Source organism: Physeter macrocephalus, chromosome 3, assembly GCF_002837175.3.
Source record: "Physeter macrocephalus isolate SW-GA chromosome 3, ASM283717v5, whole genome shotgun sequence".
NCBI classification, from domain to species: Eukaryota; Metazoa; Chordata; class Mammalia; order Artiodactyla; family Physeteridae; genus Physeter; species Physeter macrocephalus.
The window spans coordinates 19,013,119-19,028,956 of NC_041216.1; the positions used below are offsets into that span (position 1 = coordinate 19,013,119).

Below are 15,838 nucleotides of genomic sequence, written 5' to 3' on the forward strand. Positions count from 1 at the left end.
CCGTCCCTCCATCCCTTCATCCATTCCTCCATCCCTTCATCCATCCATCCATCCACCCAACAAGTACTAAATGCCCACCACATGTCCATCAGTGTTGCAGACACTGGGATATGATGGTGAACAAGCCAGACAAGGGCCCTACTCTCATGGAGCTTATGGGAAAGGCCTTGAACAACTGGCCCAACTATGACACTGACCTTCTCCTTACAAGATCCTTGACTGTGTTCTTAGGACCTAAGACAGTTTTGTTTTGCTCTGAAGTAGCATCTGGCTCTTGCCTCTCATTTGTATTTGAAATTGAAGTTCAGAGAAGTTAAGTGACTTGATCAAGGTCACACAATGAGAGTCTGAGAGACAGGATGAGAGTCCAGGTTTTCTGGTTCCCAGGGCTTTCCCATTTCACCACCACCACCATGCCCCAGTGGCACTCATGGCCTGCTTCCTGCATGCCAGCTCTGTTCTGAGCACTTTACCTGGGTTATTTCATTTAATCCTCACCACTGCCCTATAAGGTAAAAAGTACTGTTTGTTCCCATTTAACACCTGAGAAAACCGAGGTACAGAGACATTCAGGACCTTGCCAAAGTAGAGCTTGAATCTTAACACCAGGTAGCCTGATCCCCAGATGAACCCAGTTCTCGGTCCCTGGTTCTTCATTAATAAGGATAGAGTTGGACATGACAACTGTAGCCACTCCCACTCCGGGCCTCCTTTTCTCATCTACAGGCAGACCTCGTTTTACTGCTCTTTGCCTTGATTGTGCTTCGCAGATATTGTGTTTTTTTTTTTTTAAACAAATTGAAGGTCTGTGGCAACCCTGCATCCAGCAAGTCTATCAGTGCCATTTTTCCAACAGCATTTAAAAATTAAGGTATGTCCATTGTTTTTTTAGACACAGCAATTACTGTACACTTAATAGACTACAGTATAGTATAAATATAACTTTTATATGCACTGAGAAACCAAAAATATTCACGTGACTTGCTTTACTGTGGTGGTCTGGAACGGAACCCGCAACATCTCCGAGGTCTGCCTGTGTCTGATGAGAGGGTCGTCTAGATGGTTTGAGTGGCCACCTACCTCTGACCTCTGGGGAAATTTTGAGCCCTAGCACCCACTCCCATTGGGGTCCCGGTGTGCCAGTGAAGCTGCTCCTGTTTGTAGATGCCGGCATCTGGTGGGGCTTTGAGATAAACCAAAGGCACCGCTCAGGTGTTGTCAGAGACTGGTATTCTTTAGATATGGGGGTATTACTATATTCCCGTGGGGATGCTGCCACATTCCTCAACCCCCGTGGGTAAAATCTCCTAAGGTTTTTGCTAATAGCACTTGTTTTAGAATGTCCAGCTCTGCCACTTACCAGCTTAGGCCAGTTACTTCACCTCTCTGGGCCTCAGTCTGCTCGTCTGGAAAGTGGGAGTGTCTACATGAAAGGATGGCTATGAGGATGTTGTGAAACAATGCTTGACAAGGGTCGGGTACCATGACCAGCATTAACAGGTGCTTCATAAGTGGGGTGATTCTCAAGAGACATTTCTAAGGCAATGCCGGTTTAGAGGCTGCCTACGAGAACACCCCTGGGAGGGAATGAAGCACCAGGTGACGACATTAGACAGGCTGTTTCAAACCCACTCCAATTATTCTGTGAGAGCCAGGCCAAGGTCACCCACAGCAAAGCGGGTAAGTTAAAGTGTTCTGGGTGCTCCTGGGAGCTCAGGAGGGCTTGTGATTGGCAGGCGGGGGCAGGAAGCAGGCTAGGATGAACGTGGCTCGCTGGGTGAGGAAAGGGAGAGAGTGAGGCCGAAGCTGCTAGGGCAGCTTCTTCTCCCCCGTGACGAGGCCGTGGGGCAGAGCGCTGGCCCTGGAGGCCGGACACCCGGTTCTGACCACCAGGCCACCTCTGCCACTGTGTGCTTCCGGGAAAGCCCCTTCCCCTCTCTGGCCTCAACCTCTCCACCTGGAAATATGGGCGTCTCATCCAAGATGACCTTGACCTGCAAAATGGGAACAACGACCTCCAGCACCCCTCAGGGGGCCGAGAGGGCTCCGCGCCTATACAGCTCTTGGCAGCAGGCTGGGCACCCAGCAAGCGCTCAAGAACTGGTGCTTTGCTGTTACCGTGATTAACACGTGAGCGTGCTGATGGGCTGCCCTGCTCTCCAGCAACCTGAGCCTCAGACCTCCGCGCAAACCCACCCCTCACTCCAACAGCGTCCAGGACGATCGGATATTGTTATTCTTCCCTTACTTCTGTTTGGAAAAAAAACAAGTGATACAGCTGAGGATTTTCAGACCAACTGCACCACATCCTCAGACCACAACTCAGCCGCGCGGCCTCACCGGCTAAAGAGAAGTGTTACTTCGGGTCGTGCCCGCCTGAAAGCAGGGACTGGGCCAGATCACCCTTGGGCTCCCATTTGGCTCTGAGATATGGAGTGAAAGCATCTGTGCGGCTAGGCTAGGGCCAAAAATATACATTGGGGTTTGAGCCTTAGAGCTGCACTTCTCAGACTATAAACTCCACGGGAGCAGCCTGGGATCTCGCGTAGGTGGAGAGCCCGCTAGGCTCCGGCACCCGTGACCCTCCTCTGAGTGCTCTTTCCAGCCAGTGCTCCTGCACACGCTGTCTCTGCTCTTGACATTCTGTTCTTCCTCCTCTTCTTACCCCTCCAGTCCCCCAAAGGCCAGGGTTCCGGTGGGCAGTGGGTGGGACTTCCCTTACTACACGGTGTAGAGGTGGTTGGGATTTCATTTTCAATTCCGTGCTCCTTCTCCCTGTTTGCCAGCAGAACAGACCTCAGAGGGCAGGAGCCAGACTCCAGAGCTACTCAGAAGGTGGAACCACAGGGCACTGTGCGGAATCAACGAAACCACTAAGGAGCACCACCCGGCGCTTGGCGTGAATGGAGAGCTTCCGGCTCCCCAGCTCTACTGGCTTCCCTTTCCTTTCTTGCACCAAAAAGGCCACTGGGGATGGGACCGCAGGGGCAACACCTACCACTGGCTTCACTGGCTGAGGTGCAGATACATGCCCCACAACTTATGAAATCAACTCACCATCCTTGAGTGAGAAGCTCAGAAGGTCCTGAGGGAAGAGTAACAGGAATTAGCGATAGGTTGATATGTAACCAGCCTGCTCATCTGACAAATGTTTATTGACCCTTAACAAGTGGGAGAACAAGGCAGACAAAATACCTCTGCCCTACATTCGAGGGGTGAGCCAGACAAACAAGTAAGCGGATAACTGAATAAACGCGTGAGAATTTCAGGGAGTCAGATGAAGGAGGGGAAGGGCTGTTTTAAATCTGCTCTCTTGACCCACCGATAGCCTGTGTCAAGCTTCTGCCTGCTTCAAGTGCACACAGAGCAGGTGAGTGACACGCCCAAGGGCACACAGCAAAGCTGCTGCTTCCAAAAGGAGGCACCACAGCTTAGCAGTCAGGAGCACGGGCTCTGGAGTAAGACTGCCAAGGTTCAAATCAGCTGTGTGACCTTGAACAAGTTACCTAACGTCTCTGTGCCTCCATTTATCATCCTACCTACCTAATAAAATTGCTTTGAGAATTAAATGAGTTCATATTAGTAAGGTATTAGCATATAATAAGTACTGTTTAAGTAACAAATCGATAGTAAATATTCAATAATGATAATTTAGCATTAGCTATGATCGTCATCATCATATGAAATTATGATGCAATATTTAATCTTTCAATTCCCCCCACGCCGCTAGAAGCGATATTCAGGCTGACTTTGAGAGGAAATTATCTGTTCTACTTTCCCTGGCAGCCGCCACCTGGGCGGTGGGTGTACCTGAGTGATCACCAGTGGGTCGTCCTTCAAGCTGGGGTCCTTCAATAAAATCTGAGCAAACGTGTCTGCTCCTTCGCCTCCCAGGCCGCTGGCAAAAGCAGTCATGGTTGGCAAGACAGCTTCGGACAAGTCCAGCCACTTCACCAGGCCGGCCACAAAGTCCGTGCAGAAGGATCTGAAAAGACAGACACAGCTGAGATCCTGGACCGTGCATCTCACGATGAGGTGTGTGCAGGGATGTGAAGACCTGGCACTTACAAAAAACCACGGCGACTGTGGCCCATGGAATACGGAAGAGAGCCAAAACCTGATTTCAGGTGTGTGGACTTGAGCTTCTTCCTCCACCAAAACTTTGACCACAGGGCTGATAAACCACAGGCACGAGCGCAACGAGCAGTTACTGACCATACGCCCTGAGGCCGGCCTGCCCTGGGGGCTGTGGAATCAAAAATGAGAAAGATGGGCCTTGGATGAGAAGCTCACAGCGGGGTGAAGACTTGGACGGAACTAACTGATCCAGTGCCGTGGGATACGCTAGGACAGAGGCAGGAATCAAGCCCCGATGAGTCCAGAGAGGGAGCCCCAAATCCACCTGTGAGGTGAGAGGCAGTGACCAGAAAAGGTTCCCACACATGGAGATTGGCTGCTGTTAGAAATGGCCACAGACAAGCTCTCTGGAGACACACTGGCTGCTGTAGAAGTGGATAAAGTGCAGAGAAGTCTGTCCTCCAGCCGTGCCCACCGCCACCATGGGGGCCCTGTCCACAGCAGTCATTTGAGTTGAGTCCCACGGGGGTCCCTGGGTGGGGGATGGATGGGGTGCTCCAGGAGAGAAGGGACCCCAGGAGCTGCAGGAAACACATGGCGTCTTGGGGACCCCAGAAGAGTCCACATCAGGCTTTGATTCCAAGCCACCACTGGGATGTGGAAAAGGAAATCAGATCAGAGGGGATTAGACCAGTGCAGAGAAAAGGCTTCCCAGAGGCAAGCAGAGCTCCCCGGTAGAGAGGGCGACCTCAGGAAGCTCCCCGCTTGCACCACCCGGCTCCGGTTCCCGTGGATTCCAGGCAGCCCACCCAACCCATTTTTTAGAGCTGCTGCTGCCAAAGCCCAAGTAGAGAGATCTCTGCAGGCCGGGCCTGTGACAGGAGCAGTGCAGGACTCGGGTTCAAATCCTGGCCCTACCAGTGTTTTGGTCCAGGTCCCGAGGAAGCAGCTCTGAAATGATTATTGGGGATCCCGTTGGGGTCAACGTCTGTGAATGGCCAGGGAGGATGCAGGACTGGGCAGGGAGATCCAGTCTCAACAGAAGCCTCAGCTGACCCTGTGGGGAGATCTGAAGATGGGGTGACCCTTGAGAATGGCCCCCAGTGGGGCAACAGGGCTGGGCCTTTATACCCTTATTTCAGACAGTCATCGGACAAAGGCCGCTCCAGGAAGGCGGCAGAACCTGGGGTGGAGTGGCTCTCTTCAGCTGAGGCAGGCCCAGGCTGTGCTAGAAAGCCCTCTCAGTAGCTCAGTAGCTGGGGGAAAGTCCTTCACTCCTTTTTTTTTTTTTTTGGCCATGCCACGGGGCATGAGGGATCTTAGTTCCCTGACCAGGGATCAAACCTGTGCCCACTGCCGTGGAAGCATGGAGTCTTAAACACTGGACCGCCAGGGAAGTCCCAGGAAAGTCCGTCACTCCTGAAGGACATCTGAGCGAGTAACTCGACCGCTCTGTGCCTCAGTTTCCTTATCTGCAAATGGGTCTAAGAAACCAACTTCATAAAATTGTTTGAGGATTAAACGAGATGATACATATAAAGCACCCCGAGCAGGGCTTGGCGTGCAGTAGATACTCAACTAACATTAGTTAGCATCACTATTTTATTTACAAGGTGACCAAGCGAGGCAGTGGAGAAGAGGGTTGAATCGGGCTCTAATGTCTGACCCCTCGGGGGAGTCCTGGCTCCCTCGGTGACTGGCTTCATGCCCTACCTCACCTCTCTTAGTTTTACTCTCCTCTGTTGTAAAATGAGGATGATAATAGGGCCTGCTTCACAGATTGGCTGGAAAGATTAAATGACAATGATAATAGCGCCTGGCACACGACAACCCTCAATAAACGTTAGCTACTGCTGTGACAATTATTGTAACTTACCCCGCTACAATTACTGGGATCACCCTGGGATGATGTGTGAGTGTATATGCGGGGAGGGATGACTAAATGAATTGAGCATTACTTCGGGGTAAACATATACGCAGTGCCGAGGGCAGCAGCACGGCCTGGCCCTGTGTCCATGAAGGAAGTCCTGGATGTAGAGAAGCATCTCATAACAAGAGTGGAGGGGTAAAGAGCACAAACTCCAGTTCAAACCCCAGCTCTGCCACAAGCTGTGTGATCTTGGACAAGTTACTTAGCCTCTCTGTGCCTCTGTTTCTTTATCTGTAAAACAGTGGCGATAACGATGAAACCTATTTCATAGGGTTGTTGAAAGCCAAGTTAACATTTGTCATGTGCTTAGAGCAAAACTTGGCACATATCAAGCCCTATATAGGTGTTTCTTTAAACGAACAAATGAATTAATAAATATATATGTAAAGTGCCAGTACAGCAATCTATTAAATAAGAAATAGCATTGTAGAATGGCAGGGCCTTGGTAAATGCTTCTAACGTGACGGGTGATCTAGTTGAAGCACATAAAAATCAATAGCAATAATGATAATAAATGGTGATCACAGAGCAACTATCTGTCAGTCCCTGTACTTAGTGCTTCATACACACAGACTCATTCACTTCTCATTACAGCCCCATGAGGGAGGGAGGTACTATTTTTACCCCCATTCTAGAGATAAAGACACCCAGAACCAGAAAGGTGTTTTCTTGTTAGTTTTGTTTTGTTGTGCCGTGCCACATGGCTTGTGGGATCTTAGGTCACTCAGCAGTGAAATCGCGGAGTCCTAACCACTGGACTGCCAGGGAATTCCCCAGAGAGGTTAAGTGGCAGCTCCAGGGTCCAGGGTTCTCTCTGACTCCAGAGGCCATACTTAACCACTGCAGAGATCGTCCCTCTCCAGCAATCACATTCCTTGGCACCCACCGAGTGCTGGGCACCGGCTAGGCTGGTGCATCCATCTCCCCTCTCATCCTTGCCATGTCTTGAGATGGAGCCCCTGGGCTGTGGAGGTTAAACACCATATCAAGGGTCTCCTGGCTGGGAAAGGGCAAAGCCTCATCTGGAATCCAGGTTCCCGACTTCTAGTGCAAAGCTCCTCCTATTCACTAGGGGCTGGAAAACTACACCAGGGGGCTGCAGCCCCCCCTTTTTTTTTGAAACTAAGTTTTATTGGAACGCAGCACACCCATTCCTTTACATGCTGTCTCCCGGCTGCTTTTAGCCTACATGCAACAGCAAAGCGGGGTGACTGCAACAGAGACCACAGGGCTTGCAAGCCTAAAATATCTAGACCTTCACGGACAGAGCTTACCGACCCCTGCTCTACACCATTAATATCTCCATGTTTAATAAATAGAGTTCATTGTAAGGAACAGCGTCTGTGACGCTTACAGCATGGAAGAGAGACAAATATTTTAAAGTCTTGCTTTTATGCCCCATGTGGACATAAACTAACACACAATGTTTTCTAAAGATTACTGAAACCAACAGCATATCTGGGATTTACAACCCAGACTGAGGTTGGTTTTAAAATGTGTTTGGGGCCTTAAGAAGACTGAGATCAACCAAGTGGAAAGAGGTGGCATACTGCATTGTAACTTTCAGGAAGGAAACTGCCCCCAAGGCAGATGCTTCCGGCCCAGCCACATGTGCTTAAGACCGTACTTGGATTTTGTGGGGGACACAGAACAATAACTTCTCCACGTGCCCTCCCAGGCGGTGCCCAGCACAGGCCTGGCACACAGTTCAGGTTCATAAATATTTGTTTATGTGAACAAAGTATGCAAAACTCTTCCCCCGCCTATCTACCAGCTTATCAGGTAGGGATTTATCAGACCTGAGAAGCTTCTGGAAAGATAGAGCTTCCCATGTATGGCACAGGTATGGGCTAGAGCAGGGAGAGAGTTGGACCCTCGCAGGAGATGGGACCCTGGCTTGCTTGGGAACAGAACATCCAACGAGATATATTCTAACTTCTAGATAGAGAACGTGGTTTCATTATTAACAATGAGAACATCCAACGTTTGTTTGGCAGTAGCTCTGTGCCAGGCTCTGCAGGGGCCATCAACACGTTCCTTCCTCAGGACCACCCTCTCTGATGGATGGCCGTTTCTCAGCAGCAGTGATTCCCCAGCCCCTTCTTCCTGGCCAGTAGAAGCCCCCTCCCATGACGGAGACAGAGAATGTCAAGTGCCTTTCTTTTTTCCCCGCCTCCCTTGCAGGTGAGGCGAAGGCATTTGACTAGACCTAGCTAATGACACAAAAGGGGAAGCCTTCTCAGGGTATCCCGGGAAAGAGCTCCTCCCTGATGAGAGACTTGAAGGGAATCCCTGTCCTCCTCTTCCTTGCCTTGGGTCTTGTTCTGTGATGGTGTGATGTATGGCACTGCAGCAGCCATTTTATGATCAGGAGGGGGAGGCTAAGAGAACTGCAGAAAAGCCAACCCAAAGGCTTCTTGAGGTGCTGTATCAACGCTGGAACTCTCTTCCTTTTGATTTCTTATTAAGTGAGAAAAACACCTCTTTTAGTACAGTGTACTGTTACTTGCAGCCCAAAGTACCCTGACTGGTAAGGGTAAGTTCCAGGATTGTCTTCATTTTACAGATGAGGAAATTGAACAAATTAAGTCACAGATTCAGCAAGCACGGCCATTTATTGAGCACCTACTGTGGGCCAAAACACTATGCTATGTGCTTTAACTATATTATGTCATTTGATTCTTGTAATCACTCAGCAGGTGGGTATCACTAGCCCTATTCTACAGATGAAGACCCTGATGCATAGGGAAGTTAAATAAACTGCCTAAGGCCACGTGTAACTGGTAAGTGGTAGGGGTAGGACTTGAACCCAGATCTCAGTCCAAATCCCATGGAATGTCTCCCGTGCTAAGAAAGTCAGTATTTATCCATCCCTTCTTTTCACAGACCTTCACCAAGGGTATGTGTTACACCAAGCTGTGTGCCAGGCACTGGGAACTCAGAGATGAACGAGGCAGCTCCTGCCCTCCAGGGAAGAGTCACAGTGCAGCATGGTGGCCGTGGTGACAGGTCACTGGACAGACAGGTGGAGAAGCTTCCTGTGTTGGGGGGTGAGGAGGGTCTGGGAAGGCTTCCTGGAAGTGACCCCCAAGGAGGTGAAAACGCTCAAGGTTCGGGCCAGTGGGAGGGACAAAGAAAAAAAGCAAAACAAACAAAAACCCAGCTAAGAGCCAAGGCACGGGGAAGTTTACTCATGGGGACCATGGCTGGGGTTGGGGGCTGCGGTTCTTGAAAACAGTGCAGATGCAAAGACTTCTTGCCGTCTCCTGCCCCTAACCCATCGCTCCCTGTCTCAGGAATGACACCTCTGTCCTCCCAGGCCCCCCTCTCCATCTGGACCTTTGGGGCCAAAGTTAGCTCCTCCCTCTGCCCCGTCCGCAGCACCCAAGCCGTCCCCAAGTCAACTGCATTGTCCCTGAGAAAAACTGCCTCACCTGTGTCCCCCCATCTCTGGGTCACTGTCCTGGTTTCTCCAAACAACTCCCTCCTCTGGTCTCCAAACTCTCTCCCCGCAAAATCCTTGAAGGCCTTGAAGGCCAAGCCCAAGCTCTTAGCCACTCTACTATTCCAACTCCAAATACTGAGTGTCACTGAACCTGATATGCATCGTGGCACTTAGCCCACTTGTCCACTGTTAAAGTCACTCATTTGGGTGCCCCCCCCCCACCAGATTGTAAGCACCAGGAGGGCAGAAGCCAGGCCTTGCTTTTCTTTGTTTTCTCCACAGGGTCTTGTACTATGCTCAGCACATAGCAGGTGCTCACTGAATGTAGATATCTTATCCCCCTATTAGGGTGTGTCCTACTTGAGGGCAGGGATAACGTTGGCCTTGTTTGTCTTACTCATGTCCGCTTTCCATGTACTTCAAACGGTGCCTGGTGAAATGCTCGTAGGTGCTCCTTAAATGCTTGGTGAAGGTATAAATAAGTGGGTACTGAATGAGGGATGCCCTAGCCCCCTACCACGTTGTGAGCTCCTTGAAGGCAAGGACAATGGCTTTCTCCTCTTTGTAGTGTCCAGTAACACCTGGCAGGCTGCTTGGCTGACAAGAATCATCCCCCTGAAGAAGCATGACCGTCCCTCTGTGAGATAAAAGCACTCACCTTTGCTCAGGTTCTGGAAAGAGCTGGGACAGGGAGATGCCACAGAGGGCGGCATAGGCAAAACGGTTGGTCTCGGTCAGCTCCCGGCCTGTGGGCAGATGCGGCTCCCCTTCCACACCTGGCTCGGCCACCTGGGGCAGCCTCCGGCTCGACCTGTCCCCTGTGGCCATTTCCAGCCCTGCAGGGAGAAATCCCAGGGAAAAATGCTTTCAGCAGGTAGGCAAAGCTTCCTTAAATGGGACACAAAAACTACCCCATCATAAAAGAAAAGGAGGATAAATTAGCCCTCATTCAAATTAAAAACTTCTATTCATCATCTTTAAGAGACTGGGGCTGGGGGAGATATTTTCAATGTGTATATCACAAAGGATTTGTATCCATAGTGTAAAAACAACTCCTACAAGTCACTAAGAAAAAGAAACAAGGCAAATTTAAGATGGGCAAAAGACTTGAATAGGTACTTCACAAAAGATATCCAATGGCCAATAAGCACACGCAGAGGTGTTCAACATCTCTGGGCATCAGAGAAACAGAAATTAAAACCCCAATGAGACATGGCTACTCACTCATCAGAATGGCTAAAATTAAAAGACTGACAATACCAAGTGCTGATGAAGATAAGGGACAAATAGAACTTCCATACGCTGCTGGTGGGAGTGTAAATTGGTACAACCATGTGAAAAATGGTTTGACTTTATCCACTAAATTTAAACATGTGTCTTCCCTAAAACCCCAGCAACTCCACTCCTGAGAAATGAAGGTTTATGTCTCCCAAAAGACATGAATGCTCATAGGACCTTCACTCATAATAGTCCCAAATGAAACAACCCACACGTTCACCCACAGCAGAATGGACAACCTATGCAGATTTATACCATGGAATAGTACACAGCAATGAAAAGCATGAAGTTTGGCTCACCACAACATGGGTGAATCTCAATGGTAAGCAGATGGTCCTTCACCAGAGAATATATACTGTAGGATTACATTTATATGAACTTGAAGAATAGGTCAAACCAATCTATAGTGAGAAGAGTCAGAAGAGAGGTTGCCAGTGGGAGGGAATATTGGCTTAGAAGGGGGCAGCAAGGCTTCTGGGTGATGGAAATGTTCTATATCTTGACCCAGGTGGTGATTACATGGGCATAAATATATTTTAAAAATTCACTGAGCTGTACACTTAAGATTTGTGTACCCTGTGTATGTTATACTTCAGTGAAAGGAAGGAAGGGAGGGAGCAAGGTCTCCTTCCCCTTCCTCTGTCCCTCCCTTTATTCTCTTTCCTTCCCAGGGGCAGAAGGGGAAGATGGGGAGGGATGGGTGGGGAGGACTGAGGAAAGGACAAACCAAGCCAAGTCAGGCATCCAAGGGTCCTGGGAGCAGGTACTGGGAAGGGTACCAGCCGTGACCATAGGGCACTGTGGATACGAATGCAGGCTCAGGACCAGACAGACAGTGTGTGAATCTAAGTGCCTCCAACTCATAGATGTGGGACCTTGGGAAACTCAACCTCTCTGCACTGAGATTCCTTTGCCTAAAAATGGACTATAACAGTACGTGTCTGGAAGAGCTGTGTAAGCAATAAATGACATGGCCATGAAGAAATAAATGCATAAAAGAATCAACAAACAAATAAATAAGATGCTCAGCACAGTGCCTGGCACACAGCAAAGGTGTATGAATAATAGTAAGAGGCAACATTATTGAGCCACTGCTGGATGCCAGGCCCTGGGGCTACAGTTTTTCACATGCACGGTCCCAGCCAACTCTACGAGCCAGGTACTATTGATACCATAGCATCCAGTTTTCAAACCGGGTGGGGGAACAGGCTCAGAGAAGAACTGGGCCTGGGTCACATGCCAGTAAATGGCAGACCAGAGCCCAAAGGCAGAGCTCTTGGCCGCCATCTCTGTTTCGAACACTTGTCTTATCGCCAAGAGATTTCTAGTCTAATACCCATACTCCACACTGACTTTGGCCCACAAATTCGTTCTCATCCAGCTGAGCAATAAAATCTTTTGTTCTCAAAGTATCACCTCCATGGAGGGATTATTTAAAAATCTGTCCACAACTATAATATTGCATCAGTTTTTCAAAATAACTCTGAGGTAGTTAAAAGCCACAAACCAACATCTGGACAGCACATAACAGCTTAGAGAGCACTTTAAATCCATTTAATTCTTACAACTACCATGTAAGGTTAAGTAGGACGTGAGGCGTTATGATTCTCTCCTTTAACTATAAGCTTCAGAGAGGCCAAGTGATTTCCCCAGAGTTACACAGTAAGTATGTGATGAAAGTCACACCAGACTTTGGTTCTAAACCCCATGTTCTCTCCTCTACACTTGCACAGGGATTCTCCTTCTCTTGTTTCAGATGGAGAAATTGAGGCCCAGAGAGGTTAAGACCATGCCCAATGTCACCCAGCAAGACTGGCCTCCAATGGTTGCTCCAGGAACTCAAGTTTGAGATCTGTTTGTAGCAGATTTCCCTGGCTCAGGTAGTCAGTGCAGACCATGTCGGTGGACAAAGAGGACAGCAACAAGCCAAGAACTAAGGACATCACCGGGGGCAGCGCCTGGCCTTGATGTCAGCAGGCTTAGCAATTTCCACTACCTTTAAACAACTCCATATAAAGTCACACCAGACTTTGGTTCTAAACCCCATGTTCTCTCCTCTACACTTGCACAGGGATTCTCCTTCTCTTGTTTCAGATGGAGAAATTGAGGCCCAGAGAGGTTAAGACCATGCCCAATGTCACCCAGCAAGACTGGCCTCCAATGGTTGCTCCAGGAACTCAAGTTTGAGATCTGTTTGTAGCAGATTTCCCTGGCTCAGGTAGTCAGTGCAGACCATGTCGGTGGACAAAGAGGACAGCAACAAGCAAGAACTAAGGACATCACCGGGGGCAGCGCCTGGCCTTGATGTCAGCAGGCTTCGCAATTTCCACTACCTTTAAACAACTCCATATGCCACTTGGCAGCTGGGGTAATTGTCCGTATTACCCAGAAGAACCCAAGATGGTATTTTGTTGGGCTGGTATTTGGGGAACCCCATGTTAGTTCTCAGCTCAAGAAGAAACAGCCTTCTAATCAGAGAAGCATGAGCTGACCTGTCTCTAACCACAGGGGAGAGGGGGTTGTGCTGAGTGCATGAAGAGCTCAGCTCAGGCCAAATGCATTCATTCATTCATTCATTCAACAAAATACTCTCCTGATGCCCTATAATCCATTCTCTACACAGCAGCCTGAGTGGCCTTGTTGTCCTATATACCAATCATGTCACTCGTCTGCTTAAAGGCCTCCCATCACCCCACGATGAATACCCATCCTCTCATGATAGTCTACAGAGTCCTGATCTGGCCCCTGCCCGCCTCTAACCTCCAGCTCATGCCCCCCACACCCGCCTTGTTCACTACACTGTAGCCACGCTGGCTGTCTTTCTGCTCCTCAAATACGCAAGCTGGTCCTCCTCTGGGCCTATGCACCTGACATTCCCCCCAGCCTGGGACGCTTTACATTTGACCTTCACATCATTCTGGCCTTAGCCTGAATGTCACCTCCTCTGAGAGGCCTTCCCTGATTCCCCAGGCCAAGCTACTCTGCCTCTCTATCCTAGCACCCTGTTCTATTTCTAGAAGACTTACTCCTGTCTTAAATAATATATTTTAAAATTATATTGTTTACTTGTGTAAACAAGTAGAACATAAACTTCTCGAGGCAGCCCCTGGTTGTTTTTTCACTGCTGTAACCCTAGCTTTCTGAACAGGCCCTGGAGTATTGCAGGCATTCAATAACTACTTGCTGGATGAATGAAGAGGGCCTTGAGGCAAATCAGGGGACAAAACTGACAAATTCCCTGCTCTCAAGGGGCTTACATTCTGGTGGGAGACAGGCAATAATACACCAATACATCATGATCATAATCATTTAAGTACTTGCCCACGATCACATAGCTATTAAGTGGTGGAACTGAGATTCGCACTCAGAGGATCTGGATGTAACAGTCAACTAAATAAGTAAGTAATAAGTAAGTAAGTAAATAAATAAATATATAAACATTCACTTGGGCCGTGAATAGTTAGGGAGAGGGGGATATGCAGTGATCAGGACGGCAGTGATGACAACAGTGTCGGATGAAAGGTGCCATTCCAGCAGAGGCCTGCAGGAAGTAAGGGGGACAGCCCTGCAGATGGATGGGACAGGGTATTCCAGGAGAAGAAACAGGACAGTGGTAGAGCTAGCTGGACAAGTAAAGAGACGATGATAACCCAGTGGGATAAATGCTGTGATGGAGAAAACACAGATAGAGGGATAGAAAGAGGGGAACCCAGAATTGGCTTCCCAGAGAAGGTGACATCAGACAGGGGTGGGGTTAGTGGGAAGAGAATGTTCTCGGCAGAGGGGATGGCATCTGTCAAGTCCCAGAGGGAGAAGAGAGAGGATGCTTTTGAAGAACCAAAAGGATGCTCAGTGTAGCCAGGGCTTGGACAATGGATGGGTGTAGAGATTGGGAGGGAAGAAATGAGGTTGGAGGGGAAGCTGCCAGGGGCTACACCCTGCAGGACCAAGTGCTCCCAGCTAAGGAGTCCAACTTAACCTCAAAGGCAATGGCCACGCGGGGAGCTGAGTGGGCGCACATGGGACCCCTTGGTATGACTTCTGCAACTGCCTGTGAATCTATAATTATTTTAAAAGGAAAGGTGGGATGTCACTAGAGAATATGAAAACCTTAAGTTCTAAGTAAATCCAAAACAGATATTCGCCTCCAATCCAAATCAATCAGTTAGTTAATTTAATAAACATCTACCAGGGAATTCCCTGGCGTTCCAGTGGTTAGGACTCCACGCTTCCACTACTTCCAGGGCATGGGTTCGATCCCTGGTCGGGAAACTAAGATCCCACATGCCACACAGCACAGCTAAAAAACCTCACAAAACCCAATAAATAAATAAAGAAACAAATATGTACCAGATACGTACAATAAATATGTACCAGGTGCTGTCTTACATGCTGGGGACACAGCGGTGACTAAGACAGACAGACCACCACCTTCCACCATAGAGATACATTCTAGTCGGGGAGACAGACAACATGTAGACTCACGACATTTAAATTAAGATCATTTTAAAGAATGACAAGGGTTCTGAAGAGAAAGAAACCTTAAATAATACTTAGCCAGGTTTCAGGAAACAACCATGGGCTTCCCCTCTAAGTCTGAAAACAGGCTGTCTAGCTTCTTGACGGTTCTTTGGAGAAATAGGCAAATTTCCCTGGAGGAGCAAACCAGAAAAACAAGCCCATGGGTCCACAGGGTGTGGGATCTGGAGGAGGCCTGTGGGAAAGAGGGAAAGGTTAGCCCGGGGCTCAGGGCTAACCCTACTACCACTACTACCCTACTACCACTCTTCTGGGCCTTTGCCCCGGCAGGTTTGCAGGCAGCTACCATTCACTGGGCACAGCCCTGGTGCTGTGCATGGATTGTCGGTTCTAAGTCCTTGTACCCTGAGCCGCGGGTGCTGCACTGGCTCCTTGGTTAGCCTGGCAGTAGAGGGCAGGCACCAGATCTACTCCATATCAGTATTCTGGTGCCCAACCTCTTACCTGCCACAGGGTGAGTGCTCAGAAATTGCCTGTGACATGAACGAATGAACTAGTGTTCAGGCTTAAGCAAGAGCTAGATTTTCCTGGTTATTCCCTCTAGAAAGCCACTCCTATTCTTACCCTCC

At 49.1% G+C, this 15,838-nt stretch overlaps 1 protein-coding gene across 1 annotated transcript in view; it reads right to left on the reverse strand.

The window, feature by feature from the left end:
* Positions 1–3,040: 3,040 nt before the first annotated feature.
* The window catches only part of LOC114485938 (transmembrane and coiled-coil domain-containing protein 4-like), a 27,109-nt gene continuing 14,311 nt past the window's right edge, over positions 3,041–15,838 (reverse strand). Inside the window, exons 3-5 of the mRNA XM_028487788.2 lie at positions 10,111–10,288; positions 3,811–3,985; positions 3,041–3,085 (exon numbers count right to left, since the gene is read on the reverse strand). Coding sequence (XP_028343589.2) covers positions 3,041–3,085; positions 3,811–3,985; positions 10,111–10,280 — 390 coding nt within the window. The 5' untranslated portion in view covers positions 10,281–10,288. The remainder of the gene's footprint in view (positions 3,086–3,810; positions 3,986–10,110; positions 10,289–15,838) is intronic.